We start from the raw sequence: 22,704 nt of genomic DNA on the forward strand, positions 1-22,704 counted from the left end.
AATATTTGGTTTTCTGTTTACAAATTGTAGTTTAACTTTTATCTCCTACACTACACCAAGAGGCATAGCAGGGCAGGAACTTCATGGAGGCATCAGAGGCAACTACCTTGATGCCCTGGTCTTTGCCTCAGTGCGCACTGAAATGTCCCCATAGACAAGTTGATTTTCTAACACAAGTGCCCTTTGCAAATGAGAAGTTGCCTTACTCCTTCAAGAATGAAATTCCTACCCTGGCATAGCCTCATGCAGTTAGCAGTCTTTATATTGCTGTTATGATCACCATTGCACAACCTCCCTGAGTCCGTGACCAATCATAATTCATAGATAAAGGAGGTCACTGTCATGCAGTGTTTCCTCTTGGCTGCATCCTAGTTGCATTTAACAGAGATTTACTTTCTAAGCTACACCTTCCTTGATACCCACTGTTGGACACCATATGAACCAGGATAGTGTTATCCACTGTAGTGTCTTATGTAGTTCATGCATTCACCTGTACCTGAGGAACCAATTGTAATTGCTGTTGCACCTGAAGGATGATGTGTTCCCATAAAAACATTAGATAGTCTTGGAAACTTCCTTAGTGAATTTGAATATATTTTCTTGTGTTGGCATTAACATGTGTAGGCTTAAACCAGCTTCAGAGTGGTCTGCATAAACAACACATGAAGGATCTCTTTGTTGAGTTATGTCTGACTGTTCCAGTGCGACTGAGTTCGTTACTGCCTTACCTACCTATGTTGATGGACCCACTAGTCTCTGCATTGAATGGATCGCAAACATTAGTGAGCCAGGTAAGATAACAGTTCTGTTTTCCCAGTAAAATTTTCGTACTTTCCACAAATTTCTTCTGAAACCTGGCAGCTATCTATTCTGTTTAACCCCTTCATCCTGGGAATCATCCACAGCGGTGGCTTTGTGTGAGGATTAGTGCATACCACACATACAGTCTATTCATCATGCGGCTGCTGGTTCAATGGGGCCTGCTGCTGGACAGAGCTTTGCATACTGGGCATACCGCAGCCCAGCAGTCATGTTCAAAAGAATCCCGGCTTTAAAAAACAAGCATAGACATAACCGGCTTCTGTAAACGTTTACTGCTTCGGTATCAAAATCCTTCCATTACTATTCTAACTCTTGTACATGTGCATTCATTGGTATTTTTGTTTTGGTGGACAGGGTCTACGGACGTTAGAGCTTTGTGTTGACAACCTGCAGCCTGATTTCCTGTATGAACATATCCAACCAGTCAGAGCAGAGCTCATGCAGGTAAGAACATTTCAATCAAGTAAGCTACTGGATTGATCATTTGAATAGGTTTAAGAACCTTCATAGCAATACTGTTAAGCAGATTCTGGTTAGCAGTATTTTCAATTTGACTTACTGCGAAATAAGTGTGGATTTATAAACAGATTCAGTTTTAACTGAGGGAAATCTTTTATATTAAAATATTGACTGTGTATTTTCATTTTCTTTGCTGAAGGCGCTGTGGCGTACACTGCGAAACCGCAATGACAACATCGCCCATGTTGCCTTCCGTGTACTGGGAAAGTTTGGTGGTGGAAATCGCAAAATGCTGAAGGAACCACAAAGGGTAAGATGCTTGTTATTTCTATCCAAATCTATTGTCAGCAAAGTATTCTTTAACAGTTGTTAAATTCAAAGTGTTGTTGGGAAAAACCTGGCCAGTGTTGGGACATTGTGATATTGTGATTTCTCAACATATATTGTTACAAGCTTTTATTTATATACATTTGAAAATTAAGAAATGTTGATCCTCAAAATTCAAAACATTTCTACATTTTTTTAGGGAGCTAAATGACAGTTTTTTGTTTTATGAACACTCAAAATTGTCAAAGAAAAGGAAAGTGTGTGTTTGAGAATCAAAATGGATTTCCCATGATAAATATGTGTGATTGTGTGATAGATCTGTGTTTGGAAAAAAAGACACTTAAGCTGAGAGTTTAAGTATTGATAGTGGTTATTGTTCTTCATTCAGCTTACCTACAAAGATGAGGATTCAGAAGGCCCATGCGTCAGTGTGTACTTCCCAGACCATAAAACACCAGTGCAGTTGCCTGTCAGCAAGGTAGGCATCACATTAAGGCCTGGTCTAAAGATCTTCAGGTTTTCACATGTTTGTAAAACGGATGGTTGGAGATTCATCTGTGAACTGCTATTGGCATTTGAGCTCTGGCCTTATGTACATGTAGTTTCAATTTATTGAAATGAGCTGACAGGTTTTCAAAAAGTGTTAGGTATACATCCCTCATACGTCTGTGTTTGGAAATGGTTAATCCTGGTAGATGAAGTAAATATCACCATGATCCTGGGATATGTTGAAAACCCTGTTTTTATTGGTTGTTCCTTTCCTAAGTTGATTTTTGGAAAGGAAAGCTGCAAAACATTGCAGATTTAATTTATGCATTATGAACATACAAAGAGTTTTGGTGATGTAAAAAAAGGTACGTTTAAAGTTTGGACAACGCTAATTCTGTCAATTTTTCAATAGGTAATAGAAACAGCTTTGAACAAGCTGAAATCTCCAAGTACAGAGCCATACTATCGTCGCCAAGCCTTTGAAGTCGTACGACATTTCATCATCAGTATGATGAATTTAGATGACACCAAACAGAGTCTGCAACAGTTACTGAGCCATTCTAGGTTGGTTGATGTAAATAAGATGGATTGGAGTAATTAAACTATCTGAGCCACACAGTCATAAACAGTCATTGGGTGCGTTCGATTAGCTTCCCTGAATACACCAGTGTTACACGCAAGGGAAGCCTCGAAATGAGGCTGATTGAACGCTGCAGTGTATTCGCCAAAGCATTCTGGGAAAAAGGTCAAGTCCCTGCCATGTTCCATCATTTCCATGCTCGAACAGTTTATCCGTGATGTCATTACACTCGGGCAGCCTCCAGAGACCCGCTCGCCAGCTGGGTTAGTGGTGGCTGACACCAGGGCAGGCACGAAGATCACGTGATGGCTAAACGAACGTTCTCGTGTAAGTTTGACTTACACATGTAAGCTAATCGAATGCACCCATTGGCGATTATCTGGACTTTTACAACTTGTTTAGCTCAGACAAAGTCTATTGGGACCAATACAGTGATGTTGGTAAGCACTCAGCAGAGATATTGTGCTAACTATAGCAGAAAAATTGAGATAACCTGTAAGCATATCTAAGTGTGTAGGTCTGCTTATGGATGTATGTGCATGGAGATTTCCATGCCATCTGTAGCACAAACCTTTGGATTAGACAAGTGCAATTACTTTTGAGATCTGTATGCTTTCCTGACTCTGTAAACACACAATTAAGGCTGTCCTTATCTGCTTGCTGAAAGGCTGAATGTCATACAACAGTGTACTTTATTTGTTTACTTCCTCTTATGCTGTCCTGGTCACATCAGTCATTTTGCAGCTTGAATGAATTCTACGAAACCTAAACACTTCTAATTGTTGTTGATTTCAGCATGACAACGGGTGATATTCCACATGTATCAAGCCACGCCTACAAGTGCCCCAACACACTGTCTAGGACTGCTTTTCAGCATGCGCTCACAGCCATGATTGGTAAGTTCATCCTCAGTGCAGTGTTTGTGTTGAATACAGTAGTCATATTCACGACCATTACAAGAAATGGCAAAAATCAGTTCTGTTGAGAAACAGTCCAAGGTCCCAGGGGCCTAGAAAACTTACTTTCATGGAAAGGTTTTCATCCAGAAACAATCCAGCAACATACCTGTATAATGCTTGTTTTTCTGCAAAATGGTTTTTCTGCAAGATCTTCAAGTAAACTATTTCAGAGAAGTGTGATTCAAGTCCCCAGTAATTTTGTCTTTCTGAAAATCCCCCCCCCCTGTTTTTTCTGAATAGCAGAACTGGCTAAATTGTGGAACTGGACAATCAATTGTAGTAACGATTGACGTATTAAGGAAAGAGGGTGGAAGTTTCACACATTTTGCTGGCCAACCAATGTAGCTATAGTCCTACAATCCAAGCACTTTAGTGCAGAGCAGTGCAAGAAATTTATTAGCAGCAAGAAATATATTGCATTCAATTCTTAGACATTGGAAATATTTGATTTGTGGTGTTTCTGTAGTTTCAGCAGCAATCAAAGATCTTCGAAGTGAATTCAATTCTTAGACATTGGAAATATTTGATTTGTGGTGTTTCTGTAGTTTCAGCTGCAGTCAAAGATCTTCGAAGTGAATTCAATTCTTAGACATTGGAAATATTTGATTTTTGGTGTTTCTGTAGTTTCAGCTGCAGTCAAAGATCTTCGAAGTGAATTCAATTCTTAGACATTGGAAATATTTGATTTGTGGTGTTTCTGTAGTTTCAGCTGCAATCAAAGATCTTCGAAGTGAATTCAATTCTTAGACATTGGAAATATTTGATTTGTGGTGTTTCTGTAGTTTCAGCTGCAATCAAAGATCTTCGAAGTGAATTCAATTCTTAGACATTGGAAATATTTGATTTGTGGTGTTTCTGTAGTTTCAGCTGCAATCAAAGATCTTCGAAGTGATTCCCTTTCCTTCATGCTGGACATTGTCAGACATTTCACATTGGTAGCTGTTGTCCAACAAGCAGGTAAAAGACTCCTTGGATTTCTGGGAGTGGTAATAAAAGTTCTTTCAAGGAAGAGTTTTTTTTTAAGTTGATTGACAAAAATCCATTGTATCCAGTGGGTACAGCACAAAAGGCTTTCTTAAGTTTGTGCAGGATATGAAGTATTTTTACTCAGCTAACTACTTTTTCATGTTTCTGCAAGGTAATCATTAACCTTATTGGGGCTGTGTAAACATTTCATGGTTTTGATTGAAAGGATAATTACAAAGACATGTACTCATTTCAGGGTATTCCAAATTAGACTTTTACGTGATATTAAATGTACGGATAATGTTGGTTTGAATTATTTGCACCATTACTGTAAGGACCTGTAAGAAGGTTCTCCAAGAAAGCTTTTGTAGGTTTAAGGCCAAATTCGCATGTACTGATGCAAGTATAATAAATAAGATGTGAATATGTTCATTGCAAAAATATGGTAACATTTTTACCATATTTACATCCAGGAAAATACAAGGAGCAAATTTGACAAGGAGCAACTTTCACTTAAACTCAGGACAACATAAAGTACAAAGTTGGTGTAAAGCATTTGTCCGGTTAGATTTTGTTTTTGCTATATGCTTTTGCTAAGTAAAAACAAAATGTTTACATGAGGCTGTTACTTGGTTTGTGCAGGTCCACTTCCTATATCCAACCCAAAGAATCAGACTGCCATGGATCCATTGGTCTTGATTGATGCTATTGCATCTTGTATGGCCTATGAGGAGAAGGAATTGTGTAAGACAGGACATCTAGCCATGTCATTTGTTGTGGAGACTGCTGCTGTGGTTATGGGCTCCAAATTCAGGGTATGCTGGATTCATTTGTCTTGACACGTCTTTTTCCAGATGGAAAGGCTACCTAGCCCCTCTTTTCTGTATCCCTGATGCCATGTATGACTATGACTGTCATGCGTTTTGTGCCATTGATTTTAGCAACATAATTCCTGATTATCTGCACCCCAAGTTGAAGTGCACCTTCAGCGGTGAAAGAAAGACAGCTTGGTGCAAAGTTTCTCCACCAGCTTCTTGCACGTGTTCAGTGTGCATGCCGAGATCATTCATTCCAGAATAAATTTGTTGCCTGCCCGGCGTCAACGCGCATAAACTTGCACGCTTGTGCAGTGAGTTCGTATCAAAGGACTGACAATTTCATTTTAAAAAGACCTCTTATATTCCCGCTCAGAGCGGATTCTGTGCCCAAGGTCTGTCCAACCCTGCATAATGAAATTAGCTGTTGAAATTGATATTGCATTATGTTAATTTTTTTGCATTACTTTCCTTTTGGAATGAATAGGTAAAGTTTCTGTTTATTAGTAAACTACATTATTTCAGAATTAGGGCCACACATTTGGCTCATTCCTTGCAAGCTTTTGATTTCCTCTTATCTTGAAAGCCACTCAAAGAAGTTTCCGTTTTTTTTATTGGAAAATGCATTGTGCTTTTATTTTCATTTGATATTATGGAAATGTAACATTGCAATGTAATGCGATGAAAGTTGTGGCTACAACACCACTTTGGTTTTGGTACTTTTTTGAACGTTTGGAAGTAATACCTGCATTCCAAAAATTTTAAATATTCCTGTTGTCCTTGAATATTAAGTCATAAATGGACAAAAAGCAAAAAAATTAAGTAATAATAATCATAATGAGATGATTTTTTGGATTGAATTTCAGGCATGTGAGTTGCCTTTATTTGAGTACATGGCAGAACGTATGTGTGGTTGCTGCTATGAGAGAGCTTGGTATGCCAAACTAGGTGGATGTATTGCCATTAAGTTCATGATGGAACGCATGGATTTATGCTGGATACAAGGCCATCTCTACCAGTTTCTCAAAGCCCTCTTCTTTGTTATGATGGATCTCACTGGAGAGGTAAATATATCTACAACTGTGATTATCCAAAATTGCTTTGAAAATACCATTTCCTATGTAACGTCTGTTTGGGGAATGCAAATGTAAACATGTAGAAACTTGAAATTTACCTGGACTATTTACAAGGTTTAGCAAACTTTTGTGGAGTGCCTGTAGGTAAAAACCACAAATTCCCTCTTGATTAACCTCCTATGCTGAAGTAACTCTTTGGGTCAGTTGGTAAACACCTCAAAGAAGCACAGCTGTGTCGTGTTGTGCACTGCACCAACTGTCCCTCACAGGCATAGCAGATTGCACTTTTGTGCTGCCCAACAACTGTGCTTCACTGTTTCATGTGCATAATTGTGCAGTAAACCAAATGCAGTGAAGAGGACTGCACAAAAGATCCTGGGTCATTTTGTGCTGGCAATCTACTGTATACACACTGAACCTGTGCATGTTTGTGTTCCATGTAGAAAACACATGCAAGAGAGTGACTGTGAGCACTCGTGCATATTTGTACCGTTAAACCAAAGGAGGGTTAATCTAGCATTCTTCCCATAAGCTGAAATGTCAGCAATACTTTCCTTTGACATTACAGAAGTCTGCAAGTATTCTTTTTTATTTTTAACAGAAATTAAATCATATTGACTGATGAAATACCAGAAACTGTGAAGCCATGCTTGCTTCCTTGCAGAAGGAAGAAACCATAATTGTCGATTGGTTCTACATGGCTCAGAAGCTGTTGCTCAATTCTCTCCGAAAATTTTGCTTTTCACAGCAACAAAATGACAAATGAATCTTCAGATATGCGAAATATTAAATTTGAAATCAAAATATCAAACAAGAGAAGGCTCTTCACCTTTGCTGGAAGTCAAACTAATAACTAGATACATGGAACACTGTATCTGTAGGTATCAAGTGGAGCTCTGGACATGGCCAAAGCCAACCTAGAGAATCTGCTGAAATTGTGCGCTAGTCCGCTAGAGGGAGAGAATGCAGAAAATGCTCAACTAAGTGTGGCCCAGCAAAAAGCATTCCATGATGTCACACGAGAGTTAGTGCGAGAAGTCACGTCACCCAATGAGACTGTTAGACACCAGGTAATGTGCTGTTCTCTCCATACAGTAAGATTGACTGACAAAACACCATGTTGAACAAAATCTTTTTTGCCGTGCCCGTGACACTGTGGGTGTAATTCAAAATGACAGATTCTTTAACACCACTTGCCCCAGGGAGGTTGATACTTTTTTAAGTCAAACCTTACCTGTAGCAAATGCAGAAAACTGCAACCACATGTACCTACAAATCTACAAATGTTGCATTTGGTTGCCAGGTGTAGGTGCAGTACTGCCAATTTTGAGACATTGGGACCAGTGTAAATAAGGACCAATGTTTGGTATGTGGTAGCATGCAGACTGGGAGGCTGTGGTCTTATGATAGTTGACCTGATAGATCTTGTTACTGGCAATGGGCTTTTCACTTAGACACATTCAACATGCCTTGCACTGTTGCAGCTTAAAAAGTACTGTGGAGGGTATCGGTAATACCGTGGAGGGTATCGGTAATACCGTGGAGGGTATCGGTAATACTGTGGGGGGTATCGGTAATACAGTGGGGGGTATTGGTAATACCGTGGCAAATTCGATGCGATTATCACGTGTTGCGTATTTATTGAGCATTTCTGTTGTACACCCAATGGAATGGGAATTAGTGAGGATGAGATGGGAATTTGTTAGTGTGGGAAGAGGATTTGCTGGGTAGAAGGGGATATGTTAGGGTGAGTAGCGGCAAGAGTGTATTTTCTAACATTTTATATGCTCTACATTTACCTTGGATTTGATCAAGTATTTAAGTATGTGATACATTTCGCATGGCCATAAATACTGAGAATGTGGAAGGAAAGATTACAAACCAATTAGTAGGTCACTAGGTGTGTAGCACATGACAGGAAAAACAGTTTCATGTATTTGTTTGAATGAGTTGATTTGCATGTAAATGTAGGATCAAGCCATGACAGCTTCGCTGTTCAAGGCCCAATTTGATGGCACTGCTAAGCACAGTTTATGCTAACAGAGATTTGATCTAATTTTGGTGTAACTATGGAAATATCCATTTGCATGCAACTGTGACAGCACAACCTGGGCATGAAATTGTGCTTAAGGTTGGCATAACTTATGTATAGTAAGCAACAACTTTTCTGCTAAATGTGAAGCAGTGCTGTGAAATTTGGCCCTAGTTAGAAGTTTTATTAAGGTGTTTCTTATTCTTTGTACTTTGTACAAGAAATCAAGTGCAATGTTCACATAATCATAGTAAACTGAGTGAGAACCCATGCCTGACTTGTTATTAGAAGCTATGTTAAGTCACAATATTTGTTACTGTTTCAACCCCTTTACTGTGTTTCATGGATTTCTCTTCATCCCCTACTCTCACAGTTGGTTGTGGCTTCACTGTGTTTTGTTTACATAGTATCCTACACAGTTCTGTTTAAAACCCCTACACACTATTCATTTAGCTGAGTTGTTGACCCATCAGGCCATGGATTCATTGCGGTCTCTTGCTGACATCACTGGCAAGAATGTGACTGAAATCATGGAACCACATAGGGAAGTACTAGCAGACATGATCCCACCTAAGAAACATCTACTACATCATCAACCAGCGAATGCACAGCGAGGCTTGATGGAGAGTAACACATTCTGTACAACGCTGGAACCCAGACTGTTCACTATGGATCTCAATGTGCCAGAGCATAAGGTCTTCTATGTGGAGGTAAAAGCCATGCATGTACTTTCATGAGCTGTTGCTTTCAGGTCTCATCTGATATTTCATTGTCAAATGACTGCACATGTTTGTTATTAGACTATGATGACAGTATCTGGAAAAGCAGCATATGTGTGCATGTAGTTGTCTCTCATACCGGCACCACATTGACCAATGTCCCCTACCAAACCATTGTCTGTCTAGGAAAAAAGTCTGCTTGTTTAAACTTTTTTATTCACCTTTGACATCTTTTTTGGCAGAGCCGTAGCCTTACCTACATGTACAAATATGTGATTTTATTTCTTTAATAGCTTTTGGTTAGATAACTTTGTTTTTGTTTGTATTATTTGACAATGAAAGTATCAGTCATTACAGCAGTTTACAGTGAAACTAAACTTGATGAGTTTCATCAAATGGAGGTTTGTCTTTATACCATGGCAAGAGAGTCTTGCATTGAAGTGCCAAGTATATGAAAGCTAAAAGTTTAACTCTTCTTTTAAAAAGGCACTTGTTAGAAAGACACCACATTATGATGTCCACCAAATGACAGTTTTTTTGTCACCTACATGTACGTGTAGATTTCGTGATGCAATGCTCTTGGAGACTCTACTACATTGTTACAATGTTACCTTTATGACTACAAGTTCTTTTCCAGTCTGGCTAGCATGAGTTTTATTGATTACAAGGATGTCCTGAGACTGATGATTTGTCATGCTTTACCTGTATGCATTAACAGCTGGTCAATCTGTGTGAAGTAGAGGATTCAATGCTTACCAAGCTTCCTTGCTACAAGAATGTACCTTCACTAGTTCCACTTCGTATCAGTGCCCTGAGTAAGTTCCAAGTGCTATTTATTTAGTTTGGAGCCCATAGCTGAAGGTCACTGTAGGCCTGAATGTTTGTTGCAGGTTCCTTTTGTTTATTTCTTCCAAGATACTTGAAGTTTGCTTCCAATTTAGTTCTACTGTACAATATTTGTAACACGATAAGAGTTGAATGCACTGTTATTACCCATTGCAGATGCTCTGGCTGCTTGTCACTACATTCCTCATGTACGGGATAAGATCTTCAAGTTGTTGTACATTTTCCTGACATCCAAAGTGCCAGAGCTCCTGAAGGCAGGTGCTGAATGTATGAAGAAGTTTATAGCAGGTCATGCTGTAGATATGGAGTTGGTGCATTCTACCATACGACCATTGTTGCTGAAGCTGGGTGACCATCGTTCACTCAATCTCAATGCTATCCAGAGACTGCATTATCTGACTCAGCTCTTCCCCAATGCTTTCAATGAAAAGCTCTGTGAACAGATGCTAGTAAGTTTAGTCATTTTTTTAAAACTCATCTTCCCTTTTTAAAAATGAATTTGGTTATTCAAAGGAATTAACAGCAAAATTTTGTAAAAGCATTCATAATTTACATGAGAAAATTACCTCTTAAATGCTTATAATGCTTACTCATAATTCATTTTTTTGGTGAATCTGATCAATCAGAGCATCTCTGAGAATATTAATCAGGTCGGGAACCAAACCACAATCTAGCAATGTCCCTAGTTTCTGCTCATGTCGCCAGTTCAAGCAGCAGTGACGTCATTTTTATCAGGTCACGTGATAATGTAATTTTACGGCGCGATTTTGGGAAAACAATGAAATTTGAAATGCCGGCAGCCAACATGGCTGCCGTTGCCCTTACCGTTGGAGTCTATGGCAAAGTTGTTTCTGATCACTATTTTGGAAAATCGCCACGGTAAACATAAAATTTGCCATGGTGAATCGATGAAGATTTTTAATGGCAACATTTTCATGCATAAAGTAAACTTCGGCAAGGCTTCTTTTTTTTCCCTTAAACATTTTCATCGGCAGACTTGGACTCGTCTGCCCACCGAATTCGACACATCCAGTGCAAGATTCGACCGATAAATCTCCTTGATCTGCTTTTAAAATACCAAATGAAAGAGAAGTTTCATCTAGATCTTGGGTAGCACGTTTCCTGTAAATTTGATTAATTAGAGGAATTTGTTTTGAAGTTTTTGGCCGATAAAGAGATCGATGTCATCTGCGAACCGTGATCTAAAAATTGTTCAAAAATTATGTCATCTTTGAACAAACGAGCAGTGTATGCATAGTCTGGCGTCGTCGCTAGTGTGTGGTTTGGTCCCCGACCTGTTTTTTGAACAGTGTGCCTGATACAAAGTGGTTTGAACACCTAGTCCACTGTTTAATTACTAGTTTTTAATGGAAAAACTATCAGACCGGCGATTGCTGGTAATTGGCTGGTAGATTAAACCAGTTTTATTCAATATTGCACGTTGCAGCTTTTGCTGCAGAAACTAGACGAACATTTCTTTGCCCAGTTGGACCCAAACTCAGAGTGTCAGAATTGAAAGAGTGATTGACAGTGATAAAATATTTCACATAACAATATGTGGTGGGAACCTCAAAATGCACTATTGTCCTTTTCAATGATGTCCACCCAATGGCTGTTTTGATTTAGGATAACACAGATTTTACTTCTACCACCAGATTTACCTTGAAATGGGACATATCAAAGTGCAAGTTAAATTCCATGGCAATATCCACAAACATGGATATCAACTTAAATTTTTTTACCTCTGCCTAATTGTGGTACTTCTCTGCCTAACTAGTAGGTGTGTAGTCAACTATGAAATACTCAGGAGGGACTTAATGCAAACCCTGCCAACAGGAGCTTTTGATGTGAAATGAGGAGGCCAAAGTTGTGTTCAAACTCTCCACTGTAGCTTTAAATAACACAAGCACCTATGGAAGCCTGGCTAGAGGTGCTACATAGTACCCTTAAGGGAGTGTGTCACCTTGTACATGTACCATAGCCAAGACTTTTAGAAGCATTCACCATGGAAGCCATGTTAGAGGGCTGACCCGTTGTGGAGTCTTACATTGGATGTTCATATTCTGTTAACAGACACACTTGAAGAAATGGATGGAGGTATCTATTGCTGCTCAGCGTAGTAGTACCAGTGTACAGGCAAAGGCTACAGAGAGCATTAAGATATGTTCAGCTATCATCAACATCTTCCATGCAATACCAGCTGCCTCTCCTAAACTACTAGATGCACTGGTTACATTGACTATCAAAGCAGAAAATGCATTGTGCATTGAGGTTAGTTGGTTTGCTAACTTATCTTTACAGGCTTGTAGGTTACTCATTACGCCTGCAGATGTGACAAAGTAAACTGCTATGACATGAATGTGTACATGGTGTTACTTTCTTACTTTGCCTCGTGGAATTATTGTTATTCTACATGTACATAATACTGCATGTATAATGTCATTACTAAGATGGCTTTTCACCATAATTATGATGATACCTTTTGCTGACTTTTTGTATGTTTCAAGTCTTTTATCCAAGGCACATATAGCTTGAATTTTAACATGAAGCGTTCCTGTGGTGACAAAAAGACATGACAACGTTGGCGAACATGAAGAAGTTTGTGTTTGCTCATTTGATTTAGTAACCCAAACTTGACAAAGCTTTTTCACTTTACTTTTGTGTCCACTGTTTTTATAATTAGGTTGGGAGTCCATTTCGTGAGCCACTCATGTTGTACCTGTTGAGGTATCCGGTGCAGACTATTGACTGCTTTCTGACTGAGACCAATCTGCGTAACCCACAGTTCAGTAATCTCCTAGCTGTAAGTGTTAACGGATATCACTCATTAAGTATTCTCAATCCTCCATAATCTTGTGAGTGGTTTTGGAGGATCCTAAAGGAATGAGGCTGTCTGGCAAAATGTGTGGCTGATCTGAAGAATGCAGTGTGTCAACGTCTTGGGTTAAGCCTTGTGGTTATGCTCAGCCATGGATAAATCCAAGCTCAGATTATATTTGAAATCACCTGCACTACTCCAAGATATGAGGAGCAGTGCTTCAACATAACGACAGGAATTAGGGATTGTAATAATTGCTGCCATGTAGTGTGTATAAATTGATGTTGTAAACATGTTTGGAATTGTTCTGACTACGTGCATCAGGACAATTTGCTGTTAATAGTTCACTCTATGATTGACAACATTTTGTTTTAAGTCATTGGTTTTTACATATATTGGCCCATGATGAATTAAATTAAAGTTTATCTTTGTATCCCTAGATCTTTTTAAATCAAGGTGTTCTACTTAGGTTATTTTACCGCTTGAACCCTTTTTGTTTTAGTATCTGTTGAAGCAAGATGACGCCAAGCCTCTAAGGGATGTACTGCAAACTAACACCATTAAGCTCATCAATCTAGCTTTCAACAAACCTCAGGTATACATGCATAGTTATTCTGTCCTTTCTGCAGGTGTTGGTTGCTACCAACACTTGTTTTGTTGCACATGTATATGGTACTTTGTAGTTAAAAAGACTCACTAATTTCAATATTCTTCTCAATACTCTTAATGCTAGATGTCATGACGATATCAGTGTTCTCTACGAGGGGTTTTAGCAGGGCAGGCTGCCCTGCCAAAAGTTTAGACCACCCCGCTAAGGTGTTGACGCCCTGCCAAAATTCTCACCACCCTGCTACTTTTTCTATTGGATTTTCCTTATTCTGCATCGTCTGCACAGTTTATTTAAATGGAAAGAAGTTTACTGCACTTTATGGAACGAACATGATGAGTTTACCAATATTATTCAGCACAACCATGACAACAGTATAGCACTTTGTAGCATTTGTGATCAAAGCCATACACAGTGTAGTGCGTTAGCACGAAATTCTGGACTGGTTCCAATCTCCCGGTCATAGCATTTTCATTTTGTCAAATCAAGAACCAATACCTGGAATGTGATGGGTTTTTTTCTCAGAAAATACAGCCAATTTCCTGCTTGTAGTTCCCAATATTTCCTAGATCCTGATCACTTGAACTGAAACTTCTTTACTTCTGCTTCTAAAACTACTTCTTTTGTGTTTTGCATTCTCAAACAAGTTCAGTTTAAGGTGAAATGTAAGCTTCTTGTACAAAATTTTATTTTCAGAAAGCATCTAGAAAAATATTTTCTGCCTGCTAGATTTCCGTTTCAAACTTTCTCATTTATAAACGGTATGTCGAACATCATGAGAGCCAACAAAATGGACCAAAAGATACAGAGTGACAGGTCATTCTGTACATGTGATTCCAAATACTTTTTTCCTTACCTAACGGTCCTATAAACTTTTGCATCTAATGTGTGTTTAATCAAAGTGACTTTTGGAGTTTCCCTTTTTTAAAAATAAATTGGCCGAAAAATAGATGCATTTTTTTACTAGTTGCGGATTGCACCTTAAGTGCTTGCACGTATGTTGCGAACTCCACTACACGGGCGTAACAAAAATGTACATGTATGTGATGTAATGGGTTCATCAACTGTGCAGCACAGGGGATAGTCGCTAATTGCTCGCAGTACAGCTGAAAAACTTGAGTCAAAATTTATGAAGTTTCACTTTTTAATTCACTGAAATGTTACTTATGAACTAGTTTTCTCAAAATCAGGAAATTCTTAATTAGAAAATCAGATACTGACCATATTTCACCGGAATTATAGGATTTCGTTGCTGGAATCTGAGTTATTTTTAAGATCCGGAATTAGGGAAGCGACTATACATCATCCACTCACGCAGTGCCCACTTATGTGCATGTAACCCCTGAACCATCCATTCAAGAAAATGACCCAGAGAAAAAAAAATCGACTTTTGAAGACCTCCCAATAACAATCTTGCCTTAATTTCAAAATGTTACCACGAGCAAATTTGATTCAAGGAGTCAGAAGAAAGTGCCCAGGAAATACCTCAGATTGCACCACAGAGCACCTAGGATCTGGACCCCACACCTACAAGCCACCAGGCTTGTGTGCCTCCCTACTATAATTTTAGGCTGTGGATTACACTGGAAATGATCCTATTTTGTGAGTTTTATTTTTTGACACATATTGGTGTAATTGATTTATACGAATGATGTCAACGAGGCCCTTATCAGCTTCTTCCTGGCTGAGCAAAGCAAGTCAAAGTGTGACATGGACTACAGTTTTTGCAACAAAAAATACCTTAACATATTATATGAATGCTAATGGCTAAAACAACCTGTCTTTGTAATCTTTTTTGTTTATAATGTAGTGACTGATTGTTTAATCTGTCTGCTTTAATGAATGATTGTCTGACAGCCTAGTGCTAGACCCACCAGTCCAAACAGTCAAGCAAGGTTGGAACTCCAGTACCAGACTATATTGATTTGCAGCATTCTGGTCCAACATGACCCAACATGGCTACCTCAGAAATCAGTCCTGGTGAGGGAATCACTTGCTTTTTACATCTCACTTAAAAAATTGCTAATCCTATTAGTAGAATTATATGTGCTGTTCGTGCAAAAATTGGTCCCTCAGAATAGTGAAGTGTGTAGTGGTTTAGATGGAAGATTTGATTTGGTTTAGCCCAAATTTGATTTGGGTTTATACTTGGATGATCTATAATCTGTTGAATACTGTCTTAAAGTCTGAACCTGAAATTTCTCCTCCAAGATCTAAAGTGAGGCATATCATTGTAGGAAGTAATACTTTCATGGTTGTGCTGTGACTCTGACCAGATTTGCATTTTCCAATGCAGTGTGGACTTGTTGCCCAGATTTGTCTGGTTTTGGTAGCCGTGGTAGTTTTTCATTGTGTGAATAAAGACTCTGGTTGTCCCCTCATTTTTGTAGGAAACCATTTCTCCAGAATGCCTTCCCCCTTTAAAGTTAGACCTTTGATCTACATAAGATACAACTACTTTAATAATGAATATAAAGTAAAATGTTATTTGTCAGTTTGGTCACCTACGTCGCATCTGGATCTCCGATGCGTTTCAAGACCAGCATCATACAGACAATGTAGGCGTTGCTCATTGGGATGAACCCAAGTTACTGGTGGAATGTCTTCTGAACTATGCTGAGTAAGTGTTGCATTCTGGGTAATGGTGTGTGTGCTTCACATAGTTACCATATGTTGTTTCTTTTAAGGGAAAAAGTGATTTTTATCACTCAATGTCAGTACACATGCTAGTTATAACAAACCTTATTGCTTGGCTCTTCAATCTCCACTGCAAACGTTTGACCTCTACTTGCCAAGCTCTCAGTTAAGCGTAAATTGCAATTGACTTGTACTTTCTATGGGTGAGCGATACTTGAAAGGGTTTTAAATATACAGATGTAGATTAGAATGGGTCTGTTCTTGTTTTAAATACAACTGTGTATCAGTGCCAACAGTAATTGGCGTACATTGTGATTCTAAATGTAATACATTTTTGTGCACTACATTAACTCTAAATCACCAATTCCTTGGAAATCTCTGGCTTAAATTGTGCTTTCCTTTCATCTCAGTGTTTGTCTTATGTGCAGTTACATTTCTGTCATACACAGACATCATCCAAACAATGTGGAGCTTCTGTTCCAGTTACTTCGTGTCTTCACCAACCGATATCTGCCAAACTTTCAGTTTCTGAGGGACTATCTTGAGGAGAAGGTTGCCCAGGTAATGTTTGATATGCTGTACTGAATCCAAAGCTGAATGGTCTTGTTAAAGGAGATATTTCAACACACTGGTTTGCCTTATATCCACCTGGAGTTGAAGTTCATCCTTATTGGTAAGGGAAAGGACCGAATGGTGGGATGTTTTCAAGCCGGGCCTATGTACCCACCCAGCACACATACAAAGACTCTGCATTCACACAGAAATTGGTCACTCATGCTCAACATGTCCCACGCAAAATATGCATCAACCTGTACATGTACATGGTGAGTTTGCACCAAAGAGCCGCCATTGCTTTGTAAAAACATGCTTTGCCTTGTTCCTGCTTGAAGTAGAGACATCTATTCACACACTGACTTATAAATGTCCATAGACTAGGGGTATGTTTGACTGTTTTGAGTTGCATTGTGGGGTGGACAATTTACCTGAGACAAAGCCAGAGGAAATTAAAATTCTGTCACCCGACACAGAGTAAGGTTGGCTTTACAGTTTGTATTCATTCCATGTCGTTGCTTGCACATGCAGTGACAATGTGTGTATGTGTTATGGGTGTAGTACTTCACTGTCATAGTGGCCAGTGTTTGGGATGTCAAAGGGGAAATACCACTTGTTCCTCTCCTATGTCACGTTGCATCTTAAAGAATGTTAAGGCACAACTACTGACATCTATGGAGTTGGGGTCATAGCAAAGTCCTTCATGATCAGCCATGAAAAGTCAAAAGTTATTAATCTGCACCCAACAATAATTTTCATTCATCATAAGTCCTTGAAACCTCCCTCATTCGTTGCAAGTCTCAACACCACATAGTAAGCTGTGCTCATCAACAGTCGGACTCTGTTTATTTGTGGTATGCCTAAATCCCGCATAAAACACAGTCAGGTCACTAGTTCAGTTCTCATCCTAACAGATTCCAACATGCCCTTATGTTGGAGTGTGACTAGTTAGGTATTGTTACAGTTAAAGGTGACACACGAACTTAGAAAAATCATGCTTTTTGTTGGAAGCATTGCAAACATCAGTTCCCTAAAATAAGATCACCAAGAAGTGACAAGATTTATTTGGTCAGTAATGTTTAGTTCTATTTGTAATCTTCAAGATGTCTCCTGTGAATGGCATCAATAGTATAGTGATCAACAGACTTATCATATAACACTGTTTGTGTTGTAGGGTTACAGTGTGGAGCAGAAACGTCATGCGTTCTTCAAGTTTGTGGAACTCTTTCATGAGAAGACCTTCCCTCAAGAGTTGAAGGCCAAGGCCTTACAGTATGTCATCATTCCAATGTTTGCTGCATCCTTTGATAAAGGCGAAGGAGAGAAGGTACATTGTGGTCATCTTCTTATAATCAAAAACTCGCTAATTCAGTAACATGTAAAGTTAGAAGTGTATTGGACTTTAAATGGGAAATTTTTCATTTTGAGCAAGATGTCAGCTTGCCACAAGTCCTTGTGCTGAGACTTGACTTTTCTGAAAGGTGTTGAGAAGTAAAAAGGAAAAAGAATTAAAAGTTCACTATTTTCAGGAAGAGATAAGCTTCGAAAAAAATGTGGCACATGTTTTACCTCCAAATGAACTATGACCAGAAGCCTGTGTCTGCTTTGCTCATTGGTTGAACAGTTTCACGATTTCAGTCGTGCTTGTGTAACATCATTGTTCTGACTCAACAAGAATCAAAGGTTGGAATTCAGTGTTGCTAAGCAGACGGTTGTTTTGTCATCTCCCAAACAAGTGGATTATGTACGTGTATCCCTTTAATTGTTCCATGCAGCAAACCAACATGGTTACTTTCTACCAGAATATGAAAAGATAAGGCAGAGGAGTGCAACTATTAAAGAAAATGTGCAAATCAAATACTTCTCTGCTGAAAAAAAACAATCAAACCTTGAGGGGCCTCTGATAATTGCACTACCACTGTGGGAGAGTGTTGGCCTTATGGTTAGAGTTGTTTGTAACTTATGATCATGTGCTGAGGGGTTCATATCCGTCTCCTGGTCTCAGCTTGTGACCTTGGGGAAGTCAGTTTTTTCCCAATTTTCTTCGTCCATCCAAGAGTATCAATGACTTCCAGTATTAAGGTAGAGTATCAATGACTTCCAGTATTAAGGTAGAGTATCAATGACTTCCAGTGTTAAGGCAGAGTATCAATGACTTCCAGTGTTAAGGCAGAGTATCAATGACTTCCAGTATTAAGGTAGAGTATCAATGACTTCCAGTATTAAGGCAGAGTATCAATGATTTCCAGTGTTAAGGCAGAGTATCAATGATTTCCAGTGTTAAGGCAGAGTACTCTGTGAGGGACTTGAATCCATCAGGTTGTGGGGGGAATAGAATATTTTCAAGAATTGCACACCAAAGAAATCAGATATATTAGCTCAAAGGCATACTTTAAGGAAGAACACCAGGTTTGAAAGTTGCATTTACAGTGGAGTATCCAATTGTGATAAAAGTACCTACATTGCAAGGAGAAATTTTCCTGTCAAAATCTAGCACTGGCTCCTACTTGACTTTCTACCTGATTTTTTTGTTCTCACAAAATCGTATATAAGTCAGTTTATATAAGGTACACTCTGAAAGTAACTGAATGCTAGCTTACATGTACTCTGTGTTGTGTTGTGTTTGTATAGCTGATAGGTGGTCCACCTAACCCAGGTCAGGACAGCCCTGATAACCTGGTCAGTGTCTTCATTAGCAAGGTCATTGACCCTGAGAATCCTTACAGAACTTCTGACTCAGTACGGATCCTGCTGCTGCAGTTTGCTGCATTGCTGGTAGAGAAAGCTGCACCACACATCCATGATGCAGCTGACAAGTAAATGCTTTCAAATTGTTGGTGTTATCATAGTTACAATTGGGTAGACAGAAGGAATGCTTTGCACATTAGGGCTTTCATAAAGAATATCTCATGAGAACATCTGTTTTTGTTTGTCCTTGACAAACCGTTGATCGGGTCTGTCTATAAAGACAAGCCATGAGTTTGTTGATAACAACATTAGACAACATATAAATAAAACTGCTTTTCATCTCTTTGAAAATTCGCCTACCTATACACTGCATTTGTTTTGCATTCCTCAACCCTCCTATGCTGAAGTCACTCTTTGGGTCAGTTGGTAAACACCTCAAAGAAGCACAGCTGTGTCGTGTTGTGCACTGCATTAACCCTCCTATGCTGAAGTCACTCTTTGGGTCAGTTGGTAAACACCTCAATGAAGCACAGCTGTGTTGTGTTGTGCACTGCATTAACCCTCCTATGCTGAAGTCACTCTTTGGGTCAGTTGGTAAACACCTCAAAGAAGCACTGCTGTGTTGTGTTGTGCACTGCATTAACCCTCCTGTGCTGAAGTCACTCTTTGGGTCAGTTGGTAAACACCTCAAAGAAGCACAGCTGTGTTGTGTTGTGCACTGCATTAACCCTCCTGTGCTGAAGTCATTCTTTGGGTCAGTTGGTAAACACTTCAAAGAAGCACAGCTGTGTCATGTTGTGCACTGCATTAACCCTCCTATGCTGAAGTCACTCTTTGGGTCAGTTGGTAAACACCTCAAAGAAGCACAGCTGTGTGGTGTTGTGCACTGCATTAACCCTCCTGTGCTGAAGTCACTCTTTGGGTCAGTTGGTAAACACCTCAAAGAAGCACAGCTGTGTCATGTTGCGCACTGCATTAACCCTCCTATGCTGAAGTCACTCTTTGGGTCAGTTGGTAAACACCTCAAAGAAGCACAGCTGTGTCATGTTGTGCATTGCATTAACCCTCCTATGCTGAAGTAACTCTTTGGGTTAGTTGGTAAACACCTCAAAGAAGCACAGCTGTGTCGTGTTGTGCACTGCATTAACCCTCCTATGCTGAAGTAACTCTTTGGGTTAGTTGGTAAACACCTCAAAGAAGCACAGCTGTGTCATGTTGTGCACTGCACCAGCTGTCCCCCACAGGCATAGCAGATTGCACTTTTGTGCTGCCCAACAACTGTGCTTCACTGTTTCATGTGCATAATTGTGCAGTAAACCAAATGCAGTGAAGAGGACTGCACAAAAGACCCTGTGTCAGTTTGTGCTGGCAATCTACTCTGTACACCCTGAACCTGTGCACATTTGTGTTCCATATAGAAAACACATGCAAGAGAGTGACTGTGGGCACTCGTGCATATTTGTACTTTTAATCAAAAGAGGGTTAACCTGCTAAGGAAGTAACAGATAGGTGAAATCCGGGAGAGTTTTGAGGATTTATATTAAAAAAAAACCAGTAATATGGAATACATTGCTATTGGAGCTTGGTTTCTACTAAAAGTTTAAATGTTTTGAATGTACCTTAATTATTGTGCATTTTTATATTGATGGATTTTAAGGGAAGGGTTCTTGCAGAAACACCAAGAGATTTGGGACAAATGTCATTTATAGTGTAATTTTGCTTCTTACTCACACACTAATGAAGCTAAAACCTTCAAACTATGTTTCGAGGCATAGTAACCTCTCTTTGTCAAGAGCTGCCATCATTTCAGTTGTTAACCTAGTGGTATTTTGGATATCCATATTTCAGGAAGCAAGGCACAAAGCTGCGTCGCCTGATGACCTTTGCTTGGCCCTGTCTGATTCAGAAAAACTGTGTAGATCCAACAACAAAGTACCATGGTCATCTCTTGCTGTCTCACAACATTGCCAAGTTTGCTATTCACAAGAGGATTGTGCTACAGGTCTGTGGCATTTCAGATTTGCTTAACCAACTGAGAATGGGTATAAACCGCATAGAACTTCACTTTTCAATGCTTCAATGCTTTTCATTATTGAATTTGTTTCTCCTTTGATACTTTGACTGATTTGCATGTTGTATTTTATCAGGTATTTCACAGCCTATTGAAAGCACATGCTGTGGAAGCACGTGCTGTTGTCCGTCAGGCTTTAGACATTCTGACTCCAGTATTACCGCATCGCATGGAAGATGGCTATGCAATGCTGACCCACTGGACTAAGAAGATCATAGTAGAGGAAGGTTACACTGTCTTCCAACTTGTACACATGCTGTAAGTTCACGTGGCAAAAATGGGGTAGTTTTTTACAGCAAGAACTACATGTACTTCATCAGATGCAATGAGCAGGGACAACGTTAACTATGATGAGAGTTTAGGTACAATTTTGTAAGTTCACCTGGAAACTGACCCAGGGGGATATGTTTTCATTAACAAATCTTCCATTATATATTTCTTCACTAGTTATTAGTTTGTGTAATTTTTTATAGAGAATTGGATCAGCACATAATTTTCTGTAGAGCTCTTAATGTCTGTCATAAAAATAGTGATTTTTCCGTCACCACATTGAAAAATTTACAGCTGTTTAAATATCTACAACCTATTTTAACTTTTAAATTTAACATTTAAAGTGTTTTCAGTGTTACTTGTAACCATTTTTGTTAAGAAGAATGGTAGACTTTAACTTTGCTGTAAATTGCTGGGACAGAAGTAGGACTATTTAATGCTCACCACATTTAACAGAGAAACTTTTAAAATGTTCCTGAAATTCAGATTTGTTGCAGACATATTACAGTTTGTAGATATAAGACGAAAAGAAGTCAATTTGTTCACGTTGTGTCCGTTAATGATTTGACTTCCTGATTCGGATTCCTGATCTGATGCTGTGTCAGTTAATGATTTGACTTCCTGATTCGGATTCCTGATCCGATGCTATGTCAATTAATGATTTGACTTCCTGATTCGGATTCCTGATCTGATGCTGTGTCAGTTCATGATTTGACTTCCTGATTCGGATTCCTGATCTGATACTGTGTCAGTAAATGATTTGACTTCCTGATTCGGATTCCTGATCCGATGCTGTCAACAGAACAGCATGAGCTAGTTTGATATCCTAGTGGTGCATATTCAAAGTCAAGCATGTTCGGGGACAGTAGTATACACACACAAGGTTGGCCTACTGATTGCTGCTGCATGTAATGCTTATGTGATGAACATGGTTGTATTGGCATGCTCTGTTCTTGAATGACTTTGCCTGT

At 39.1% G+C, this 22,704-nt stretch overlaps 1 protein-coding gene across 8 annotated transcripts in view; it reads left to right on the forward strand.

The window, feature by feature from the left end:
- The window catches only part of trrap (transformation/transcription domain associated protein), an 80,954-nt gene that overhangs the window by 16,531 nt on the left and 41,719 nt on the right, over positions 1-22,704 (forward strand). For all 8 annotated transcript variants that reach the window (XM_087148212.1, XM_087148211.1, XM_087148210.1 and 5 more), the window contains exons 20-42: positions 625-791; positions 1,177-1,266; positions 1,481-1,591; positions 1,997-2,086; positions 2,510-2,661; positions 3,473-3,573; positions 4,498-4,593; positions 5,245-5,417; positions 6,284-6,481; positions 7,375-7,563; positions 8,999-9,235; positions 9,963-10,059; positions 10,247-10,539; positions 12,164-12,361; positions 12,774-12,893; positions 13,411-13,503; positions 15,373-15,495; positions 16,011-16,135; positions 16,602-16,713; positions 17,879-18,031; positions 19,336-19,520; positions 21,241-21,394; positions 21,540-21,721. In XM_087148212.1, the coding sequence (XP_087004338.1) occupies positions 625-791; positions 1,177-1,266; positions 1,481-1,591; positions 1,997-2,086; positions 2,510-2,661; positions 3,473-3,573; positions 4,498-4,593; positions 5,245-5,417; positions 6,284-6,481; positions 7,375-7,563; positions 8,999-9,235; positions 9,963-10,059; positions 10,247-10,539; positions 12,164-12,361; positions 12,774-12,893; positions 13,411-13,503; positions 15,373-15,495; positions 16,011-16,135; positions 16,602-16,713; positions 17,879-18,031; positions 19,336-19,520; positions 21,241-21,394; positions 21,540-21,721 (3,439 nt within the window). The remainder of the gene's footprint in view (positions 1-624; positions 792-1,176; positions 1,267-1,480; positions 1,592-1,996; positions 2,087-2,509; positions 2,662-3,472; positions 3,574-4,497; positions 4,594-5,244; positions 5,418-6,283; positions 6,482-7,374; positions 7,564-8,998; positions 9,236-9,962; positions 10,060-10,246; positions 10,540-12,163; positions 12,362-12,773; positions 12,894-13,410; positions 13,504-15,372; positions 15,496-16,010; positions 16,136-16,601; positions 16,714-17,878; positions 18,032-19,335; positions 19,521-21,240; positions 21,395-21,539; positions 21,722-22,704) is intronic.

This window comes from Acanthaster planci, linkage group LG17, assembly GCF_054643075.1.
Source record: "Acanthaster planci isolate LZ-2023a linkage group LG17, COTS_SCS, whole genome shotgun sequence".
In the NCBI taxonomy this organism is placed as follows: Eukaryota; Metazoa; Echinodermata; class Asteroidea; order Valvatida; family Acanthasteridae; genus Acanthaster; species Acanthaster planci.